Source organism: Calidris pugnax, unplaced genomic scaffold (genome assembly GCF_001431845.1).
Source record: "Calidris pugnax isolate Ruff unplaced genomic scaffold, ASM143184v1 scaffold178, whole genome shotgun sequence".
In the NCBI taxonomy this organism is placed as follows: Eukaryota; Metazoa; Chordata; class Aves; order Charadriiformes; family Scolopacidae; genus Calidris; species Calidris pugnax.
The window spans coordinates 3,517,274-3,541,832 of NW_015090986.1; the positions used below are offsets into that span (position 1 = coordinate 3,517,274).

Consider the following 24,559-nt stretch of genomic DNA (forward strand, 5'->3'; position numbering starts at 1 on the left):
AAGCTGTTGCTTGGATATGAATATTTAATATGTATATAAATATATCAGTAAAAACTGATCTTTTGAGAAATCAATTTAATACACAGATAAATGAAATTTTCTTCTCAGACAAATGTCATTAAGCATATGATGAAATGGCGTTCACAGGTGGTTTGATAGAAGGAGTTATTCCATCAAAATTTGAAACACAGAAGGCATTTCATTCAGAGAAACCTCCATTACAAAACACATATTCAAAACAAATATTCTAATAATCAGAACTTTTATGACCTGAAATAATTATGTATAAGATGATGCATAAGAAAAGCATATGTTTGCCATCATTGCTCAGACTTAATAATTTGTTTCAGGTAAAAATCACATTTAAGATGAAAGCTATTGTGAGAAAAGCAATGTTGAACCCTAAAACAATCAGAAAACATGGTACAAAGCACTGTACGGCTTAAATAATTGAAAGTATTTTGCTTTCAGTGACTTATAGATGAAACGGAGACAGTCTCCATTCTGTTTATAACAGTACATTCTTATCAATTAGTCTTGCATACAGCACAGAAGTGTATTCTGATTCCAGTAATAATACATTGCATTTGTTTAATAAATGTCTTCATTAATCACTCCAATCTGGATTCATACCAAATTCAGTGAGAATACACAAACTGTAAGAAACCACAAAAGCAGAATATTGCATAGTATTTCTGATAAGCATGTAAATGATCAAGATAATCCAAAAGAAAACCTGTGATTTCCCCCAAAATGGAAAAACTAAGAAATGCATCTTTGAAACTTGTGTTCTCCAGATTTCTCACTCTGCATAATATTACTGAAACAGACTTAATATACTTTCAAACTGCCCAGGCCCAAATAGTTTTGTTTGCAGATCATTTTATTTTCAGGCTTACAGGTCACAGATCACTAATGGTTCACAAATCACAATCTGAGAACAAGTAACCTAGATAGGTGAAAAAATTCTAAACACTGAAGCAGGTGATGAAAGTTCATTAGAGGCAAAAAAGAAAGAAAAAACTTTTTACAGGAATTGATAGCTTAATTTATAGATAAGGAATTGGAACAAAGTAACTAAAAATGTTTATCAATACTACAGTCCTAAACAAGGGATTAATAGGGTATAATATTTAATTTAATTATTAAGAGGAATTAAAAAATTACTTCCTTGTGCCATTTACTGAAATACTTAAGAAGTAAGTATTGCAGGTACTTAATGCTTATTGGCGAGTCATTTGCAAGATTCCTAATCCTACAAGAAGCCACTGTGGTCTTCTGCAAATAAGACAGAAAGGTATATTTTCAACTGAGTTGTTTCAATATAATTTGTAAATCTAGTTTCACTTTATCATTAAAATAGACACAGTGTAGCTTATGCCTATACTGCTTAGCTGTATTTTAGACAAACAAGTTCTGGTTTATTATTTACTAATTATTAATTCCCATAGAATGACATTTTTTCATGGAAAATGTTGATACATAATAGCTGTTTGTAATTTTAGCAATTTCAGATTTAGTATAAACCTCTGAAAAAACCTGTTTTGAATGATTTTTGAAAAACAAAAACAATAAAAATGATAGAATACTTTATGTACTCTTAATAAAATGAATACAAGAAATAAATTTCTGGCTATGCCTTTGCATGCCTAAGCATGTAGTTCTCCTCTTTACTCTGTAGTTCCCACACATATAAATTGCATGCCCATAGAAGCAGTACCAGCTTCTAGAAAGCACGCCTGAAAAATTAACCAGCTTTCTCACTAGCAAGGCTGTATAAAAAAAATTGCCAAGTGTAATAGAGAGAAATGAATGTCCAACAGAAGAACTAAATGGAAATTCAGAACATAGTAAGTTACCAGCATCTTTGCAAACAACAGAAATTACTAATTTTATTTTTATTTTGTACAGTAATAACAGTATATGTTACAGTATATGTTAAGCATATACTCAGGCTTAGAAGCCTGTAGAAAATTGCTCCTTTTAGTTAAGCTGGGAGAAAATAAAGGTGCCTGCTTTTTTAGGTGTACATTTTAGTTTGGTGGGTGTTTTTTTTTTTTTTTTTTTTTTTTTTTTTTTTTTTTTTTTTTTTTTTACATTTATTATTTTATCTAACATAAACTCCAATCATTTTCTGTTTTTCAAAAATACGTTCTGTGAGAGCTAACTGATGCAGAAGACTGCTGCTGGAAGCAGCAGACCCAACTGTTCAAAAATAAATACAATTTGTAGACCAGTGTATATATTATTTGAAAGTGGAAACTGATGAAAATATGTATCAAATTTTTAGAAAGAAAACCTGATTTTGAACTGATGTAGATTTCACCTTCTGGAGGAACACATGAAGCAGTAGTTGATGGAACTGCATCTTTTATTCCTTTTGCCTCTTGATTTTTCTCAGAACAAGAGGTCTCCTTCAGAGATGTGCCCTTACCTGCCTCCTACACTCTTTTGCTCTGTGATCATAAACCTTACATCCCCAATGCTCCTAACAATTTAGAGTCCAATTTATCTTTGTGAGAGATCAGAACAGTTTTCTATAGAACTCCACCAGCAGCAGAGAATCAAATAATATAAGTTAATTGTGAAGACACTATTTTCTGAGACAGAGTTCGTGATAAATGTTTTATCATATGTTAAGACCCTAGCCTTCAGCACTTAAAGTAAGTTTATTCTTCAGAGGCTACATATTAGTATTTTTTCAGAAAAAAATTCTCAAACCCCTTGAGTCATCCAAAATTTAAATGTCAACAAGTCAATTTAAAATTATTTGCCAAATGTGTTTTTGCTTTAGCTCTTTGGTCTGTGTTTAATTTCCCTGTAGTAGGGGCAATTTCTTCCTCACTTGTGCATGTTGTTTGGAAAACAGACAACTTTAATGTGGTAAGGTATAGTGATAATAACGTGTCCTCCTTTGGAAAGAAAATTCCAAGTTTTATTTATTTTCAGAGTTAGTTCGTAATAAATCTTTTGTGAATTTCATATTCCTCACCTTCCTTTTACCAACCCAGCTCCTAGTTCCTAGTGGATCTTTTCCTCGTCAGCCTATATTCACATGCACCCAATAAGAGCTTTCCTGTGCCAGCAATTATACATGGTTACAGAAAACAGCTTTCACTGTCTAATGATCATAGGTTGTACACTGCCAAACCCACTATATTTAAGATTAGAGCAGCTCTCAAAAGACTAGTAAATATATTATGAATCTTTTTAGTACCATAGTAGTAGACATAGCTACAAGACATAACTAACGATAAGCACATTCTCTTAACCTGCCCCTCAAACATACACACATTTTCTTTCTCTGTATTTCTTCCACTTAAACCATGCGAATCCTTGCTGTTTATGGAAGTATGAGCATTCACTGAAAGCGAAGTTGTAAGAAAATATAGATGCTTTCTTTTCCATTAAAAATGAGAAGCTTAAGACCATTTCAGACCTGAGGAGTTTTAAGTAGCTACGGAGTTCCTACGAATATTCGTGAATATTCACACTTCAACAAGTCACAGACACTAGAAAAGGCAGTGCAATGCATCAGCAGAGCTGAAGGAAGCATATTTCCATATCAACATATGAATGCAAAGTTTCCTGACATTCAAGGGTAGAGAAATAATTTTCCAGTACAAAGTTCCATCACTGAGGCTGAAAAGCCCCTTCAGGTGATTCGTAACACATGAGGCAGCTGTTACAGGTCATCTGAGATTATCAGGACAAAACGCAGATCAGGAAAGAAAGAGAAAACTGGTAGTAGGCAGATTCATATAGCACATTCCTTGCTGTAAGAACAGCATACGAATTATGCTGAATGTGGAATCTGAAATAACAGCACTATCAAACAACTTCTTGCTCTGGTTTTCTTAGTAGTAATAGTCTTCTGAAGACAAAACTTTCTAACATTTTTCAGGTGGTCTTCCTTTAAAAAGAAAGTCTATCTACAATGATGTTGAATGATAATAATACTTATGCAATAAAAAAAGGTAGTGCCAATTGTTTCTGACGGAAACTGCCTTAAACCCTATTAGGCTAGCTTAGTGCTGCAGATATTCCAGCTAATGTTCTGTCTCAAAGCAGTTGCACTCTGAAGCCATTTTCCTTTTTGCAACAATGCCTTGCCACCTAAAGATTAGGCTGATTTGAGTCTAAAAATCATAAGCATTGACACTAGACTAATACATGACATTGTTATGCAAAAAAAACCCCACAACCAACCAATCAACAAAAAAACAAATTAAAAAAAACCCACACAACAAAAAAAACTCCAGAACACAGAACCCAAAACCACATTTTTTAGGCCTTATTTGAAAACAATTTGGTCAAGTGACACATTAAAAATACAAACTATTCACAAATAAGACTGAAAATAATAGATACTAAGAAAAAAATTTTCACCAGAAGGGTTGTCAAGCACTGGAACAGGTTACCCAGGGAAGTGGTTGAGTCACTGTCCCTGGAGCTATTTAAAAGATATGTAGATGTGCTTAGGGTTGTGGTTTAGGGGTGGACTTGGCAGTGTTAGGTTAACAGCTGGACTTGATGATTTTAAAGGTCTTTTCCAACCTAAATGATTCTTTGATTCTATAATTGTTGAAGCTCATCTGAACCAAGTACTTGGAATTTAAAAAATAGGTAAAAATCACTCATGCAGTAAAATACAATTCTTTCTAAGGTCTTAATTATAGTAGCCTTGGAAAAGGAGTTTCAAACAGGATTTAGAGACATAAACGAACATAAATGAACTTTCTGCAGATCAACCCTCATTAAACTGTTACTTTTTGAAATTTCTGATGATTAGTAGGCTAAAAGTTAATACTGAAAGATAATTGATAATTAAAAAGATAACCCCTGAACTGTTTCCATTTTGATCCTTAAGACATAGTGTGGTACAGTTATTAAAACAAAAGGAAGCAAATATTAAAAGGAATCTTGGGTATATTTGAAATGTGTTCTCTATCTTGTCTTTCATCTTCATCTATACAAGCCAAGAACAATTCAAAACTATATTGCTGGCATTAATGTGATATGCCCTTATTGAAGTCTTCCTAACAGTAGGGAAGACAGTGTCTTAGTGCATTCATTTTGAAGGATGCCTGTCAAAAACTTAAGCAGAGCAAAATTTTCCAAAAAAGTCTTGAAAAGGTTTATATCAATGGAACTGATAGGAAAAGGGAATGGGCTGACTACTTTTTTCTTTATCGTCTTCCTGTCCTCAAGGCTGATCACTGTGTGCAGCCTGAATAATCCTTTCACTGAATGAGACATTACAGATTCACAGATTCGACAGAGTTGGAAGGGACCTCTAGAGACCATCTAGTCCAACTCCCCTGCTAAACCAGAGATTGCCTACAGTACATCACTCAGGACTGCATCCAGTCAGGTCTTGAAAATCTCCAGAGAAGGGAGACTCCACAACCTCCCTGGGCAGCCTGTTCCAGGGCTCTGTCACCCTCACCGGAAAGAAGTTCTTCCTCATTTTTGTGCCCGTTGCCCCTCGTCCTATCGCTGGAAACCAGTGAAAAGTATGGTGAAATGAAAAGTACATTACAGTATGAAGAACATATGGAACTTCATTTATGGACACACAAATCTTAACACACAAAAACATAATCTTAACACACAAAAAACACAATCTTAACACACAAAAAATGGATAGTTGCTTTGAAATGTACTTCTGACAGTACCAGGTATTGCCATATCATTTCACGTAGGACTCTGGTGCACAAAGTTCTTGGAAGCTTGCAGTGAAGAGACCGCAGAGTTTGTCCATTCATGACATATCTTGGAATTTAGTTTAACATAAATCACCTTTGTTGCAAAGTTTATTTCTTTCTCCTAGAGCTCCACAGGCAGGGAATTTGGTTGATTGCCATGAAATTTTTAACAGCCTTTCATGTGCTGGAAGTCATGTTTTCCTGCACTCTCTTATACATATAATACAAATTCAATTCTTTCTGACTTTCCCCATACATCATTTCTCCAACCTCTGATCTCTACTGTTCTGTTCTAGATTCTCTGTAATTTACCAACATCTTTTTACATTTTGTATGTCCTCAACTCTAAATGTGTATAAGCTGAAATAACTGGACACGGCATACCAGAACTACCTTCAGCCTTTGTAGTGGCGTTACAGCATTTCTTTCTACACAAAATTAACCCTGCTGATAGTACAACATTTCCACATCTGTTTTGCTGGGTATTTCAGCTGCACCACCTCAGCACAGCACTTCCACCTGTAATGTGCCTAGAAAAATGAACTTTAAGTTTTACTGGTGAGTGCAGTCTACATTAGTATACACCTAGGAATAGATTCTCACATGAATTAGGCACCTATGACTGCATTTCAGTGAGAGGTGACCATTTTCTTGCTCTTGCATCTTTGAGAATCCTTCCATAATGAAAAGCCATCTGGTTGGATTTTACAATTCTGACTCAGTAACTGGTGACTCCAGCTCGTACAGTGGTGTAGGAATTCTTGGACTGTGGCCATCACACTGTTCTTTCACACATTCTTCTTTGACTTATATCTTAGCATGTTGAGAGCACTAAAGAACTGAAATAAAATTCTGATAGTACATTATCAATACAGAAGTTATTGGTTTGCCATTAAATTTGGGAATGAGCAATAACAAAACTGGACACTTAATTCTTCTTTATTAAAACAATACAATTCAGTATGAAAGTATACCAATCAGCAACATGTCTTAACTGCTAATATATCTGCTGGGAGATATGTTAACCTACCTCTTACCAAATAAAGACATGTAAATTTTTCCAGTTGCTGTAAAATGCAGCTAAAATTTTTATTTATATTTTCCTATGTTTACATATATCACAATTTAAAAAGAAAACCAAAACATACTGTGCTGCCAATACATCAGTGCAGCTTTTAAGCACAAATCAATTACTTTTTGTCTAAATACAGTAGAATAGAGGTGCACTTGCGAGCAAATTGATATAATCTTTAATGAATAGTAAAGTGCATGTATTGATGACTTTTCCACTCATATTAGTGAAAATGCCTTATTGTCCCTTAGTTTCGATCCAATATTTTGACAGGTAACAGCTTCAGTATTACCTGTCAAAACATACTTAGGGGGATAGCTCTGAAATTTGCTGCTGAAGCTCTGCACAAGAAATGTAAAAATACATTAATCACAACCACATAAAACTCTGCCTCACAGCCTGTTATCTGTCTGAAAGATCTTCATGCATTTCATACAGACCAGAAAATAATGTCCTTAGTTTTCTTTGCTTATTACTTACTGCCATGCATGTACTATTGCTTTGTCTTAGCTATGATATCAGCTACATTAGATATCAGTGCCTACTCTGCCATCAACAAATGAAGATTCATTAAAAATGTTAGCAATTTGTGTATTTGGAATAGAAGAATTCAGGGTTCTTCCCCATACTGCCTTTAAGTTTTATGTGCTTATAGCACGACTTAGAAATCTTTGGGTGGCCAAGTTTGTTTCAATGCTATTTTACTAGAGTCCTAAGGTAAAATTAAACTTTCCACCGTGCATATTCAAATGGTTTTGGTTTTTTGAACTACTTGAATCTGAAAAAAACTTCCCGAATTTAATTTAATATGTTCCACTCCTCCAAAGAAAACCCCAAACCAAATCAAAACCCCAAATACCCAAACCCACCAAACCAACCTGGAAAATGATTTTACTCTAATTCCACCTTCAACACACACATCTTCATTGACTAACACCCAATCTCCATTTTTCTAACACATGGGATAGTCTACAAATGTATAAAAAAGGAATTGAAAGACTCAGATGGAGTGTTCTGATTTGATGAGATTTAGACCTGTTGCATGACACTTGGAACAGAAGTACATATTTAGCATTGCAGTAACCTCAGGAAAAGTCTGCTTGGCTTTTCTTGGGATAATGCAGGCTCTCTTGAGTCTTGGGTACCAGTGACCAGTTGAGAGAAGCTAAGTCCAGGGATTTTTAACAATCCTTAGACATTCCTATGGAATAAATACAGGACTCACACAAATAGTGCTACTCATTTCAATATTGGTGAACAAAATTGGTGAGACAGGATACAAGTCTTCTCTACTGGGTTTGTTTCTACCTCCGCCTTCCCAGTGAAAACTCAGGATTCAAGATGTTAAACTTTGACAAACGGAGATGATTATACTATGCTTACATTTTAATACATTCTTGGCTATATTAATGATAATATCCACTTCCTTACAGCCAAATAGATGAGGCTAACAGAATGCTAAATGTAGTTTCCTCATGTATTCACTTAGTCATTAGCAAATTTGAATGAAGCTGGTAGTACCAACATGAAAATTAAAGCCTTATAGAAGTTCAGAATCTGGCTCATATTTGAATAATCGCTAGGGCCATTGTATTGTCTTTTAGCTTTGACCTGACTGATTGGTGGTTTTGACAGAAGATTCTAATTCTAGGCCATGTGGTCCCAACATAGAAAATATTGCCCACGAGGTTAAGCAAGAAGGTAAGTATTTTCTATCAGTTCCAAAACAACGTAGTACATGTATTCAAAATAAGGAGTTATATAGCAAGGAAGAAAAACATTGAATTCTCTTTCAAGTAGACAATCCACAACAGTATCCTACCCTGAAACAAGAAGCACTACTAAATGTTTCTTGTTTGAGGCAATATTATCTTTTGCTATAAAGTGAGATTCTCTATCTTCAACTGATTATTCACGTAATTCACTACAGCACATGAGTTCTCAGATCACTGAATTAATTCAGAGGATCTAAAAATAAAAAGCAAATCTGCACTGCTAGGGGCAGAGAGTAAGACAAAGGAATGGGAAAGAAGAGCATCACACATTAATGCTTTACATGTTTTAAAGCCTTCCTTAGTGTAACACACAACTTCTTTTTTAACCTCTAATTTACAACTTTCAATATTGTTCTTTTATTTCATTTAGATTAAAATCATGTATGTGAAAAATATGCTATCAACACTATTCCATGCAGTGCCAGTGTGTATAATCCTTTTTGATATAAATTATGTGCATGGTAGCTGAATGATGGGACTGAGTTTCTCTGTCTGGTTTAGGTCAAGTGATATTCAGGTGATGACATTTCAAAACTAACAAAGTGTGAAAGGTTATAAGTGAAAGAGCTTCTCTTTCCTGCAGCTTCCTTTTAGGCAAACAAATGAATAATGAATTCACTGTAACATCTTCATTTGATGTACTCAGCTGTAAAATATGTACATTCTCAAAGCTGAAGTTACTGAGACATCTAACACATGCTAATGAACCAACTTTGTTTCTGCAGATGCAATTAAAATCCCTGTCTTTATCTATGCAGTCCAGGTTAAAAAGGCTGATAACAAGCTGCAGGACTACATAATGAAAAAAGCAAGCTAAACAGAAATGACGACATGGAGATGGAAAGTAGATGAAGTCCCAGAGAGAAATGATCTTGCCTTCCAGAAGGAATAATGATCAGGCTGCCAAGACACAAAAGCAATCAAAAAGGAATCAAAGGAAAAAGAGAAACAAAATTAGTGAAGATCTTCATCTCTAATGGTATGTAACAGTGTTGGTATTTCATGTTTGAAATTTCACTTGGTCTCCTGCTATAACGATGTTATATAAAAATGATAGCATGAGCAAAAATAACAACAAAATGTTGTCATCATATTCTTTTCCCACACAGGGATTCCCACTGCTGCCTCACCATCAATACCAGTAATTACATTACATGTAGCTACTGTCTTAAAAGAGGTAACTGTTACGCCATATTCACAGAGTTGCAGACTCTTAACATTGGAGCTGAATTAAGTACCGAATAGCTGGTCTCCAGTGGTTTGCATTGAGTGCATAAAACTCACTTGACCTATGAACACAGAATGAGCTAAATTATGCACAAAAAATACGCAAACGTAGGCATTGAATAGACAGACAATCCAGTGACTAGATTTTTTGGTCTCTCATTACACTCAGGGAACGCATTGCTGCTGACTGCTAATCACTTCTGGAGGTGATTACTATTCTGATCAGTGTTTTTTTAGGGCGCAGACAGCAAAGGCTAGAGTTAGCTTAAAACTCTGCTAAGCAATTATTGGAGAGAATGAGTAGAATTTCATTTAGTTACATCAAAACATAGTTCTAGACAGTGGCTGTCTGTGGCCTGCAGTATTAAGATAAACTCTCAAGTATTTAAGTACACCTTCTGCAATGGGCTGCTTATTAGGATCAGATTTTTTCATAGCACTGATGCTATTAAGCAGCAACCTATTATGTAAGTAATTAGTGAAGAAATAGGCAAAATTTCATTTGCTTAATACCAAATAACTGTCAGTGCCTAGACTAGACAAGGCCTGTAGACTTAAGATAAAATGAAAATTTCTGATGAAATTACCCTCTGCTGCGTATTAATTGCCATCAGGTATATACAGGCAATAGTGTCAATGTAGGTTGAATTTACAAGCCGAAAGTGATTCTATAACTAGAATGCTATACAATGCTTGAGCTGCAAAAAACCTACTCAATTTTTAAGAAGTGATGAAATGATAAAAGAATAAATATATATATGTACTTTGGTAAGCCTCCAGAAAGGAATGACTGATGCTAAGAGGTTCAAGAAGTTAAGTAATCATTGTAATTATATGTATCCAAGCATGTGAAAAAACCATCAATGCCAACATAATACAGCATCAGGCTTTACGTTGCATTCCCCCCTGTTCCAAGCTTACACATGCAAAAGCATTTTCATTTTGAAATAGAGCTCATCCATGAGTTATTGAAATATCATTTATTATCCAGTTACCTCCGTAAGATATTTTTAACTGATTTAAAAGCTTTTCTGGATGATAAACCTCCTCTCCTCCTCCCTACTCTCTTTCTATTTCTCCCTAGTTCTCTTTCTCAATTCTTCTTGATCCTCTGCATTTATGGAATTTTTTAACACATGTTGCACAGCACCTTAGGTATCTTAGCTTTTTGTACAGCTAAGAGCTTTTCACCTGCAATCCTGCAGCCTGCCTCCCATTTGCAGCTTCCTACCTTTTTCACACAAGCTCCCAGGCCAGCGTACACCAGAACACCCGTGGCAGTATTTTTCCTGTGACACTCTTGTTTGTTATTCATCTTCTGGACTTATACTTGCGGACCCTGATACTGTTGTCATGGCAGGTTCCGAAGAGAAGCAATGGCCACTGATGTTAGAATCATCCCTTCTTTCTCCCCTTCCCTGATTTCTACATCTGGTTGTAGCTTCTGGTTTACACTACAGCACTCATTAATGAGTTTAGAGAAGGCTCAGGAATGAACCAGCCATGTAGCACCTTCCCAGTCAACGCGTGCGCCCAGCAACAGTAACACCATCGTAAGCAGGAACAATCCATGAGGAGTATGTCTTGACATAAAACACAGTGTTATTGTGGGAAAAGTATGATGGGGGAACTACCTGCTCTAGTGGAGAGGGTGCCAAGGGCTGGACACTCACTCCTCTTTCTGATTGGTCACTGAGAAGGGTTTCTCCCTTTTCTTTTTCTCACCATCTTTCTCTTCTTATTTATTTTTCCTTTCAGTGCCCATCCCCTTCCAAAAAATCCATCATGAGAATCAACGAACACCATCGTGTTGTGGAGCTTTTCTAGCACGCAGCATGTGCTAAGAAAAACATTCTTATGTTTCTCAAGTAAATCCAAGCCCCCACTGATCTTAAATAATGTTTAATCTATGCCACATAAAAATGAAAATTGAATGCTGTTGACATATATTAGCTTATTCATGACAGGATGATACAATTGTACGCTTGATACTGCAGAAAAGTAACATTTTCAATCACCTCCTAATACTTCCAATATGACTGAAGAAGGAAGAAAACCTAACAAAAAACCAACACTGTAGGTCAAAAAATTTCAAGTTTTTCAGAGTATAGAAAGCTCTACAAAATAAATGGCATGACTTGGTATTTTTACAGTGGAATTAACGTTTTCTCTGGAAGTGATTTGCACAGAATAGACACTTTTAACTTGTGGCAACATCAAAAAAATCAGTGCATATACAAGAGGCAGACAAATATACGTGTAAGAAGCAAAAATCTTATTTAAGTGATTACTCAAGCACAATATTATTAACATTGTATATGCTTTCCTTACCCTGGACCTCTCCTCTAGTTTTGTCATCATGACGACTGTTGCACCCCGCTGCTCCCACATCATTCTCCAGAAGTCACCAAAGGTTTCTGGTAATGCCCCTTGCGTTGCTATATAAGCATTCTGCTTTCTGTATCCATCTATGTAGTTAGCATTGATATAGTCACTGCCTGGTATGCCTGCAAAGAGAGAAGCATGAAACATGGGATGGCATTTCTGTGCTGTTGTACAAGAGCTAAAAAAGTCCCGTGGCACAGCTGGATCGGTGAATCTTAGCTGGCTGTATGCTCAGTGGTACATGGGTACTTGCAACTAAGTGTATGCCGTTTGTGGAGCCAAGGATTATGATGGCCTCTGGGAATAACCATTCATTTGAAACAAAGGACTCAGTCTGATAAGGAAGCACAAAAGAAGCCTGAAAAGCTGTAGCAGATGGAGAGACCTGGCAGTGGAAACAGCAGCATTTAAAAAGTTGGTTTGCAGTCAGCCTCCAGTATGGCAGCCTCTGCCTGGGTCAAACAGGGAAGCCTCTCCATCAGATGCCCTGAGTAAGTTCCATTTCACACTCTTGTTGAGCTCTGTGGATTTCTTCTAAATGTAGGAAAAGTGTTAATGTTGTCCAACTATTAACATTACTGCTGCATTCATTTTTCCCATTAAATGAAAGCTAACTATGACCGTTATTTTAACACATTATGTAAGTCCGGTTTAAGCAACAGTGGAATCTGCTATACAGTGTGTGCATGAAATAAAGACCTCTGTAAGTCTGAAAAAAACTAAAGGCATGAAAAGAAGAGGGAATCCAAGACCTGTGAGCACATTGGACCTACGCTATCAATTGCTTGAGGATCAGACATTTTGGACAAGACTTACAGGGACTTGGAAGTGAGCCAGCTCTTAACTGCAATCTATTTAAGTGAGGGTAAGCAGTGTCATGTTGGTACTCAGAGTTGGACCACAACATGCTGCTTGCCAAAGTTGAGGAGTATTGGCTGTAGTGAAGATCACGTTCTGGTCTGGGTTAATAAGGCAGCCATACTCACAGAAAGGGGTAAATATGGACATACAGGTTTCAGTCCCATCCTGCCTGTATTCAGCATCGCACTGTGCAGCTTTTAACTCTGACTGTGTGCACGTTGGAAGACAAAGCACAGCAGGCACCAGGTTCAATGTCACTGCTGGTTTTTAACTGACGACTTGAGGAAGAAAAGATACTCATGTGCTGGTGGAATGGCAACGCAGTGTTTCCCATATTACTGCAGTGCTGAACATGGAATTGTTCCCTAGAGGAGTTAGCTGAAATACAGAACTGTGCATCACAATAAAATGATACAAGTTCTTTGTTAAAGTAATTAACAGAAGTTACTTCTTTGAGCAGAAATTAATGATTTGTGCTTACACAGCCAGTCTGCCATGCCCAAGTCTACAATCTCAGGAACTGCTGCAGGTTTCACAAACTGTTTCAAAAGACACTCAGGTGACACAAGCTCTCTGGCTTTTTCTAAAGCTGTGACTATTTTCACTCCACAAAGCAACAGACTTGAATTTTTTTGGCTACGAAACACAATAAATTATCAAATATCTTTAATGAAATGTTTCTCAAGCTTTCTGTCAGAAACTGATCCTCCAAATCTACCCTGATGTATTATCTCTTGCTGGTGATCCCAAACCAGGAATTATCCGGGCTGCACACTCCTGTTTTTCCTGACAACCAAGTGGCATACATCTGAAAATGTCTTCCAAAATAATTTAAATTTGAATGGGAAGTAGAGGTACCACTTTAACACTTTTTTTTTGTTTGTTTGTTTGCTTTTAGCTACAATTTGGAGAGTTTCTACACTCATTCTGGGTAAGCTTAGTGTTATATTCCACTACTTACTTAGTAATGAATAAACCCACTGATTAACTGTGACACTAATTAAGACCCAGTATAATCTTGAAATGATTGAGATTATGGGTTACTGCAGCTGTAGTCTGGCATAAAATTTTGTCTTTGTGCCCAAGAAAGCTTAATAGATTTTCTTGTTTTATATGTTCAAATTACATTTGAACACAAATTCAAATTTGATTTGACTTTCTGTAAAATAGAAAGGAAAAATCTGACAAAATATTTCAGGGAAGGAAAGGGTTTATAACAAAAGGTGCCCCTGAAAGGTGTCCCCTTCAGGGGCACAAGAAAGGCAGCAAATGGCACTACTCAGGCAAGATGCATGGATGGACAGGAAGATTGGTTGACTATGATTAGAACTGATTGAAAGACTCTTCTGGGAGAAAAAGAAAACCAAATAAAAAAACTTTGAAACTTGGATAGTCTACAGCTAAAAAGCATGATTTCCCACCATGAAAGGCAGAAATTGGAGTTCAAAAGCCTCACTCTTGTAGACCTGAAACTCTGTACATGACACTTCTTATTGTGGTTATTGGAATTAATGACTTAGAAAATACAACTGCCAGGCACAATGCCGTATTTTCCTCCTTTATCAAGATAATAAAACATTTTTGCACAAAACAGATGAGAAAGAAAAATGAAGCAAATAGAAGAAATCTACACCAACTGGGTATTATTACCAAAGGAACAGAGAAAGCTGGTAAGAAATGTTTTCTGCATAAATTAGAATTATATTATGATGCCTGGTATCATACTTTGAAGCATATGTTATAAATAAAAGCCTGAGGAAAAAATGAAAAAGAAAAACAACACTTTGTAAAGTGGTTAAATGATCTTCTGGGAAAGCTGTCCTCTGGAGCTGATATTGCACAAACTCAGCGTGAAAATTAAGCATGAGAAGTATTGCAAACTGTGCGCTAAAGAATGATCTTTACAAATCTTAGCAGCCAGTCCTGGTACCTGATGTGAAAAAATTCAGAATGTCTAAAATTGTAAAGACTCTAAACTGGAAATTTCCACTCTATTTCTCCACTTGCCTTCAATCAAGAGGACACAAAAAATGCTTTAGCCAGAAAAATCCTTTTACAAGGCAACTCAGCCTCATGGAGCATGAAAAGGAAATGGCTGGGACATGGACAGGAAAGTCCATTTACCATAGAACCTGAGCAACTTTTAGTAACTTAACCAATGCAGTTTTGGGAAAAACTAGATGCTGCTCCAACACTTTGCACAGTTAGAAGATTTTCATCAAGGTTTATCTCTAGTAGAATACAGTACTCTATAAGGTTATGTCTTATCAACAGAACAATATGATTTACAGTTCTCAGCACCATTGACTCTTTTACCCACAGTACACATTGGGTGTTTTCTTTGTTCTCCATCCGTTCTCATAGTCCCTTCAAGTATCACGCCCATTTCTCACAGTCTCTTTCCATCACTGTTTTCATGCATGACCTCAGTTTCAAATCCTGTTCCAAACCCCTTTTGTATTCTGTAATACCATTTTCCCACTCTCACTTTCTATCTCACACTTTGCCAAACCAGTTTTTGCTTTATCAGCTATGTCCCCACAACGCCTGAACTTAAAGCCCTCTAGGGAAGGTGCCTTATCATAAGAGGCCTAATGAAGTGTGTGCAGTTTAAAAATAACATATGCAAAACCTGAACATCTATAAATATCTACATTGACCAAGCAGAAACAATTATCAAGGACAAATAAATCTAAATATTAAAATGACACTTTCTGCAAAGACTTTTCTGGCCATAACCTCATTCAGAGTCGAGAAAGCTAAACAATTCTCTGTCAAGTCTAATACTGCAAAAACAATCAAATGACAACTAGTCTGACTGCAGTACAATGAAATCCTGCATACCTTTGTTAGCTGCTATAGCTTGAAGGCAACATACCCACTAGCACAGCAGCACCTGCCATCATTATTTAAATTTCAGTTTAATAGGTAAGAGAGGTCAGTTGTTCTGTAAAAACACGAGTAAAGAAGGGGAAAGAGCAACCAAATTCTGCCTTCAGTAATATTGATATGATCCTTAACTAAGTTTATTGGCATCAGTGGGGTTCATTGCAGATTTAGGATGGCATATCCATGCAGTATAACCTGACTTTTACAAATTTCATGAAGGCAGATACAGTTTCTGCACAAAAAGTCATCTAAAGACTAAGCTTTCAGATCGTAATTCTACCATAACTATTTTCTAGTAGCCTTTTCAACTATGGTGATGAATGACCAGTCTGCAATCTCCTTACTCTGTCAGGCAGGAACTGAGTGCGATGGGGGAAGAATCAGGTGAGTAGTTGAGCATAAACAAATTCCATTTTCAAATATCTCAAGAGATCAAAACAGTCCAGATTTTACAGAGTAAGAGTGAATGAGTAATGAAATAAAATTAGACAATGCCAAAATTAAAGTGCAAAAGATTTAAAAAATTGAGGTCTATAGCTTCTGATTTGTGCTGAGACTATACTTATGAACTGAGATGACAGTACAACTTGCTGCAACATAGACTCAGATCCACAAGACTAATAATGAAGACTTCAGAATTATTCACTTGATTTCCTGAAAACAGTTATCCTATGATAACAGATCCTATGATAATTCCTGCAAAAACCAGTTTCAATATGAATGTGCACAGTAAACTGTGAGGTGCCAAATCTTTAGTACCCACTCAAGAACAAATTCACTGGATGTTTTGCTGAAGCTTCCCTCAACGGACAGTATAAGCACATACAGAGGAAAAAGAATTGTTCTGAGATAATTTCAAGGGTATCAAGAATGACACCGTATTTTTTGTTGTTACAACTATAACAGCATAAACAGATCCACAGGCCAAAATTATTACACTCCTACAAGTTGTCTCTGCATTGTTGCTGACAGAGCCACAATGAAGTCTATTCTATGGAGTCCACTTCATACGGACTTCTACATCACCAAGCATGTAGAATCTTTCTGTACCCTGATCTTTCTGTACCCCTCATCACTGAAATACTTTTGTTGCTTCTAAGGCACTCCAGAGTTGCAGGGTGAAGGGGCATTCAATTACTCTAAGTATGTAATTATATATTGTTAGCAGAATGCAACACAAATGAAAGCAAGACAGCGCAAATAATTTGTATAGCCCAATAATGTTCAATAGATGTTTAGGAACTTATATTGACTAGAATACTTGCTAAATCTAAAGATGATGGTCTACATACCTGATGATATTTTACTGATAACTGGCAATCAAACAAGTAACATTATTAGCCGTTTCTTGCCTTTTTCTTTCATGACCATTTATATTACAGCCAGAGGCTTTTGGCTGCAGCAGCATTTTAAAGCCACTAAATTTCCCATTAAAAAAAAAAAAAAATTACACTGCTGAAATATGATAGATATTATTTTTCAAAATTTTTTTAATCACTGGTGTTACACAAATCATATCACATATGGCAGACATTTAGTCTTCGATGTCTCCTAAAAGAATTGACAAGACTTTTTAAAATGCAGACTGTTTAATAATTTTCTCCCAGTATTTTATTTCTCCTTAGAAGCTTAAGATCACAGACCTACCTATTTTAACTGAATCTATGTCTCTTTTAATCAATAAACTCTACCCTCAAATCCATTTAGATGCATACAATAAGCTTTACTATGTTAAAACATTCTTTCAGTATACTGTAAAATTCCAAGACACATCCAAAGACCGCACTACATGAGTGATGAGATTTCACGAACATAGGAACAAAAGTTTGCAAAGTAATATTTTCTTTCAGGTGGAAATTCAAATTACCACATCTAATCTCAGTTTTCCCTCCAAAGGGACACCTGATATAATAAAATTTAAACAGAGGTGAGTTTAATAATATCAAAAATTATTGCAAAGTGAGCAATTCATGCTATATGCAATTACAGAGGGCAAAAATGTAACAGGGATTCAAAACGAGGTTTAAACATGTTTAATAAGAGCTATAAAAGGTACCAAAATAAACACTTTGAAAGCATTACTAAGCCTTGTGTTTCGTGGCTAATGCAATTTTTAACAACTTGATATTATCAATACGTGGAAAGAAGTAATTTCAAATATCTGTTTCTTAAGACTTTCTAGGAATTGCTTCATAGTGGCTACAGTCACAGACAGGCAACTGAACAAAACTGGCCTTGCATCCCACTCTAGAGTAGCAATTACAGTATTCCATATTTATGCAACACCATCAAGAGGCAAAGTAACCATCAGTGTAGGATTACAGTTTAACAGATGCTTAGTTTCTTTTTCATATATATTTACTCTTTAACAGGGACCCAGCATTTACGTGTAAAATGGAGTTTTTCATCTGAGAAAGATCAGTTATTATTCAAACTTCACTGACAATATTAGTCTTATGGCCACTGAGGAATTGCAGACAAGGCCTATACGTAAAATCCAATCAAATATTCTCCATATAGTTGTAACAAAATGTAATGTAGTCCAAATTTAGGTCCTGATCAACTTGTGTAGTAACACAGGTAAAGGAATTTTATTTTTTTTGTAAGAATATTCAAAATACTGGTTTCCCTGGTAGAATGAAAACAAATGCAGCTGACTACTAATTAAGATGCTAGGCAAACTGCATATTATCATTGTAGGAATATTTACTTCGAATATGATAGATATTATTTTTCAAAATTTTTTTAATCACTGGTGTTACACAAATCATATCACATATGGCAGACATTTAGTCTTCGATGTCTCCTAAAAGAATTGACAAGACTTTTTAAAATGCAGACTGTTTAATAATTTTCTCCCAGTATTTTATTTCTCCTTAGAAGCTTAAGATCACAGACCTACCTATTTTAACTGAATCTATGTCTCTTTTAATCAATAAACTCTACCCTCAAATCCATTTAGATGCATACAATAAGCTTTACTATGTTAAAACATTCTTTCAGTATACTGTAAAATTCCAAGACACATCCAAAGACCGCACTACATGAGTGATGAGATTTCACGAACATAGGAACAAAAGTTTGCAAAGTAATATTTTCTTTCAGGTGGAAATTCAAATTACCACATCTAATCTCAGTTTTCCCTCCAAAGGGACACCTGATATAATAAAATTTAAACAGAGGTGAGTTTAATAATATCAAAAATTATTGCAAAGTGAGCAATTCATGCTATATGCAATTACAGAGGGCAAAAATGTAACAGGGATTCAAAACGAGGTTTAAACATGTTTAATAAGAGCTATAAAAGGTACCAAAATAAACACTTTGAAAGCATTACTAAGCCTTGTGTTTCGTGGCTAATGCAATTTTTAACAACTTGATATTATCAATACGTGGAAAGAAGTAATTTCAAATATCTGTTTCTTAAGACTTTCTAGGAATTGCTTCATAGTGGCTACAGTCACAGACAGGCAACTGAACAAAACTGGCCTTGCATCCCACTCTAGAGTAGCAATTACAGTATTCCATATTTATGCAACACCATCAAGAGGCAAAGTAACCATCAGTGTAGGATTACAGTTTAACAGATGCTTAGTTTCTTTTTCATATATATTTACTCTTTAACAGGGACCCAGCATTTACGTGTAAAATGGAGTTTTTCATCTGAGAAAGATCAGTTATTATTCAAACTTCACTGACAATATTAGTCTTATGGCCACTGAGGAATTGCAGACAAGGCCTATACGTAAAATCCAATCAAATATTCTCCATATAGTTGTAACAAAATGTAATGTAGTCCAAATTTAGGTCCTGATCAACTTGTGTAGTAACACAGGTAAAGGAATTTTATTTTTTTTGTAAGAATATTCAAAATACTGGTTTCCCTGGTAGAATGAAAACAAATGCAGCTGACTACTAATTAAGATGCTAGGCAAACTGCATATTATCATTGTAGGAATATTTACTTCGAAGTTGAAAAACACTTATTACCAAATGCTAAGACCACCGTATTAAACTTAGGAAGATACACACAAAGAATTTCAGAAAGACAATCATATAAAATCCCAATGGGAAAAAAATTAAAAGGATAATTCAACACTAATTTATTACTGTTTTCAAGACAAACTATAAGAGCATGAAAAGGCATTTAATATTTGATTTATATTGCTTTATGCAGCATAAACTGAAGACTGAGAAAGTACTTAAAATTACGCAAATCACGAAATGGGTCAAAATCCCATTTGTGGTTTTACATCTAACACTGACATTTCAAAGGGTTATTACATTTTTCTTTGTTTAGGGTCACTGACTATTACAGGGTTAGAAATTTTAACCTCATAGTAGTATTTCTTACTCAAAAAAAGGGAATCAAACATTACATTTTAACTGTATGCTGTCCCTGCTCTTTAAATTGCTCAGTTCTTTCCTACAGGTACAATGTAGATTTTTTTCATATTTGTACTATCTATTATTTTAAAACGTAATCTAATGTACTGTGTAATTTGATATTTTGAATTACTTTGACTAACGTTTTCTGGTTTGTCTCTTAGATTTTCTTCCCATTCTCTGAATACGTTAATTTTCTTTAAGGGAACCAAATTCCGTGGGTCATTTACATGAAAGGGAACCCGGCAGAACTTTTTAAGCCCAAATATCTGACACGAATTTACAAACATATTTATTTGCAGTTATATTTTTCCCCTTCTTTCTCCCATGACACAACTCTTTTTCCATAAAATACCCTGTGAAAATCTTGAGTCTTCTGTCATATAGACTTATTTCTGAGTTAAACGTTTTGTTCTAAAGAACTTTACATAACAATTTAGAACCTATGTCCAATTCCTGTTCTTGGCCTTTTCTGATCATGTACTTAGTTCTCTTGTCTGAACCACTGACACAGAAAGGGATATTTTTCTTGAATTACATCACATATAATGGTAATGAAAGTACCCTCTCTTCAATGTTGAGACGAGCAGTTCTACCAGGTAGTAGCAGCTTTCTACACAGCTATATTCTTCTACAAGGCAATGTGAGAAATTTTAAGAGGTGTTACAAAAAAATCTTGTCAGAACTGCTATATAAGCTGCAGAGGTGGAAGAAATGTGAGCAGATTGTCATATGCAAATTCTCCAAAGCAATCATTTAAATTTTCTAATATATTTGAGAAGCTCTTATCTGTGTTATCAACACAGTATGCAGCTGCAATAAATAAGGGAAGATCTAAACTTCAATCAGTGGGATTGCCTTTTCTTCATCAAGCAGCTAATATTAAAACGGATTACACCTATAAATATTGTCCCTCCTCTATCCACTGTCTTCAGGTCTGGAGTAACCAAAGATAAGAAGCTGTTTATTACTGTTAATTAAAACACCTTGCAGTTTAACTTGTAGCATGTTAGGAATGAAATAATTATGACCTTGAATACAGTTCCCTACGTCTTATGTATCATATGCAACTCCTGCCAGAGTTACTAAAGGTAAATTTTGTTTTCATTTAAATTGTTTCACTTAAGTATATAATTGATTACATTGACCATCATTAATTCCTGACTGTCAACCAAGGGAATAAATTGAAAATGTGTCTTCATCCCAGGAAGTGGGTTAATAGTAAGGCAAAACTGGTAAGAAAATAAATCCTCTGACTGAAAACCAGTGCTTCCCATTGCTTTAGTGCTTGGTAAAAGAGATAAAAACCACTATCTAGGGCTGATCAACTTGGACAGTTTGCTTTGGTTAAAACTCTAAAATGTACAACTTTTTGGAAAGCTTTTTGACAGAGAAAGCTGTCTTTTTGACAGACAAGCTCTCATTACAGCCCTCTGCCAATCTTTTAGTGGTGAAATACTGAAGTTCCAACAATGTCTGTGTATGGGCATTTGTTTAAACATGCTTGTTTAACATTCAGACTGTAAATGACAAGAAAAAAGGGGAAGTTTCAACAGAGATTTCTGAAAATTCTCCCTGGGAACATAAAGCTGAGGTGATTTTTTTTAGAATTCAGCAACTGAAACTCAATAATCACATATGTTGATAATGTCATTCATCAACAAAAACGTCAATTCATGCATGGCTACTGCTATATTTGCTTTGTAGGGTTAGTGTAAGTAAAGAGTAGTGATAATTTACTTTAGATAACATGTTGGCATACACACAAGGACTGATGCATTCAGTGCTATATGTGACCCCATGTCAATTTTAGTGAATTTTCATACTGAATTATGATGAGAACGAACATCAGAAACAGATTGTCATTATAGGAATTTACTGGAAGCATTTCAGTTAACACTTATGTATATTACCATGCAAAGATATCAGGAGGTAAAATTATACTGGATTTTAGGATTTAATTAGTTTAAGTTTAAAGGTCTCCTTACCTTCTATTGCTGAGAGAAGAACACGAGAATGGTCATATGCAATTACATTTGCGTATCTATTCTTTGGTTTGTTTACTTCCAGGTTAGAGTGTTCCCATGTGAACTGCTGACCAGGATCAATAGACTTCAAGAGAGAAAGAGAAGAAAAGGAAAATTTTAGCTAAGCACAGGGTACTTGTTGTATTTATAATGACTATAAACCACATGGTCCTATAGTTTAGTCTGGAAATATTTTGGTTTTGAAAGAAAATTATGACTTTGGGACACATTGTAACATATATAACATATAAAGCATTTCGTATTCATGCATCTCAAATTTCCATCAGGAATTTAAACCATAAGCTTTTCAAATCCAAGGCTTTCTTTTCAGAATAGCAAAGGTATGCTATCCATCTTTTTACCTTTTTACTCAGTTTGGCAAGGAGGGGGTCTAACATAACAGAGAATGAAAAAAATATCAGAAATCTCAAAAACACTGGGATAGAGGGGAATAAATATTTTTGGTTTTCTCTATTACTAAGTGCACATCTTCAAACAATTCAGTGTCCTGTTTACTAAATAAATTCCAAATGTTCCTGAAGAAGTTTTCCAGAAGAAAAATAATGTTGTTTCTGTTTTTCCATTTTGATGCCGGGCCAACACATGATACCAATATTGCTCAGGGAACCAACTGCATATCATCCAGGGAAAACATAAAGAGACTTGATTTTTATTTCCTTGAGTCATAAATAAGAGAACAATTCAGGCATATTTGAAATGTAAACTTACAAATAATCTCGTATTTATACACATAACTATATGGTTCTAGAATCACTGTTTATTTCTTGCTTCCTTCATGTTCCAGGGGTGGAGTTACTGAAGCTTGTCCTGCACTTCATTCTTCACCATTTGGGAGAATTCAGGCTCTTACTACTTACTTTTATGTGGCTGAGGTATACATACAACTGGGTAAATAAAAAATAGACATAACAGATGGTACCTGCTCATGCCCCATATGAAAGGTGATCTCATTCTGAGATAATAACATATTGTTTTACTTTCCCTTTCTGTAACATTAGAGAACCTAAAATTGTTTCATCAACATGTATATGCAACTCTTGTTTGCAGCTCATGCTCTTTGCTTAAACCTGTTAACAATCAGCAGCTCTCTATGCCAGGTTGCTGTAATACTCAATCGGTATTCTGCCACTTCAAAACTAGACATCGCTTCTGTGCTGAGCTTAACTATAAACATAGCAGCCTGATCCTTCCAATATTAGGGCTTGGTCCTTGTTCCACCAAAATACTTCTTTTTCTGACTATACAGTGAAATTCCTATTTATGAATTTTTATTCTGTTTTGTTAGAATTTAGTTTCATCATAGTAATGTTTTACCATCCTCTGAGATGGATGGTTGATAGAATCTTGAAACAGGTAAGCGCTGCTTCATTTATAAACACAAATATTTTTATCTTTACTGCTAAGTACTATATATTTAATCTAATCCGAAGAGAAAGAATTTGGACCACATTTCCATCGGCGCCGGGAAAAGAAGAGTCATATGCATATATAGTATATTTAAGACATGTTAATATACCTCTTCATCAACTGACCACCAATTTATCTACACTGTATGACTTGAAAAGCAATCAAATTTACATAATGACTTCTCTCAGCAAGAATCTCTCCTCTTTTCTTTTTTGAGTGAATGGAGGTGAATAACTTGTGCAGGATATCTGCAGGTCATGTTTTCAGTATTTTAAAAAGTAATTAGCATGGTTTTAGCTTAGAATTCTATTAATAATTTAGAACATAAACATAGTAATTTCAAAACAAATGGAAGATGCTCTAAACATATTAGCACACTATACTCTAAAGAAATTTTTAAATAAAATCAATTATTTGACCAGGAATAAACGACACCTACACTGTCTGTGACTACCTACTCAGAACTTTTTGAGAGGCTTATATGCAAATATGCTAGCTAAAAAGCAGCCCACTGCCCCAGAATGAGACAAGCACTGCCCTGCCCAGTTCTAGATATGTAACTGAAGGAGACACTCCGTCTGATCTTTTAGGTTTTTACTTACAGTGACCAAATATTCTGGAAATTGCTTCACAATGTAAGATGTCACATATATTTTCTCTCCACACTTGACAAAAAAACTAGAAAATAACAGAATAAACCAGCTGACTAACATCCTGCTAGTTTTGAACCTGGGCTGCAGGACTTGGCATTACCTTATCAAAAATAAAAAGGATATAGAAAAATTTAAAAACCCATAAGTT

The 24,559-nt window shown here is 35.3% G+C and overlaps 1 protein-coding gene across 1 annotated transcript in view; it reads right to left on the reverse strand.

Annotated features, from left to right (window-relative positions):
* Window positions 1–24,559, reverse strand: part of PTPRD (protein tyrosine phosphatase, receptor type, D) — a 1,328,567-nt gene that overhangs the window by 38,784 nt on the left and 1,265,224 nt on the right. Inside the window, exons 34-35 of the mRNA XM_014953943.1 lie at window positions 22,292–22,415; window positions 12,114–12,289 (exon numbers count right to left, since the gene is read on the reverse strand). Of these exons, the coding sequence (XP_014809429.1) occupies window positions 12,114–12,289; window positions 22,292–22,415 (300 nt within the window). The remainder of the gene's footprint in view (window positions 1–12,113; window positions 12,290–22,291; window positions 22,416–24,559) is intronic.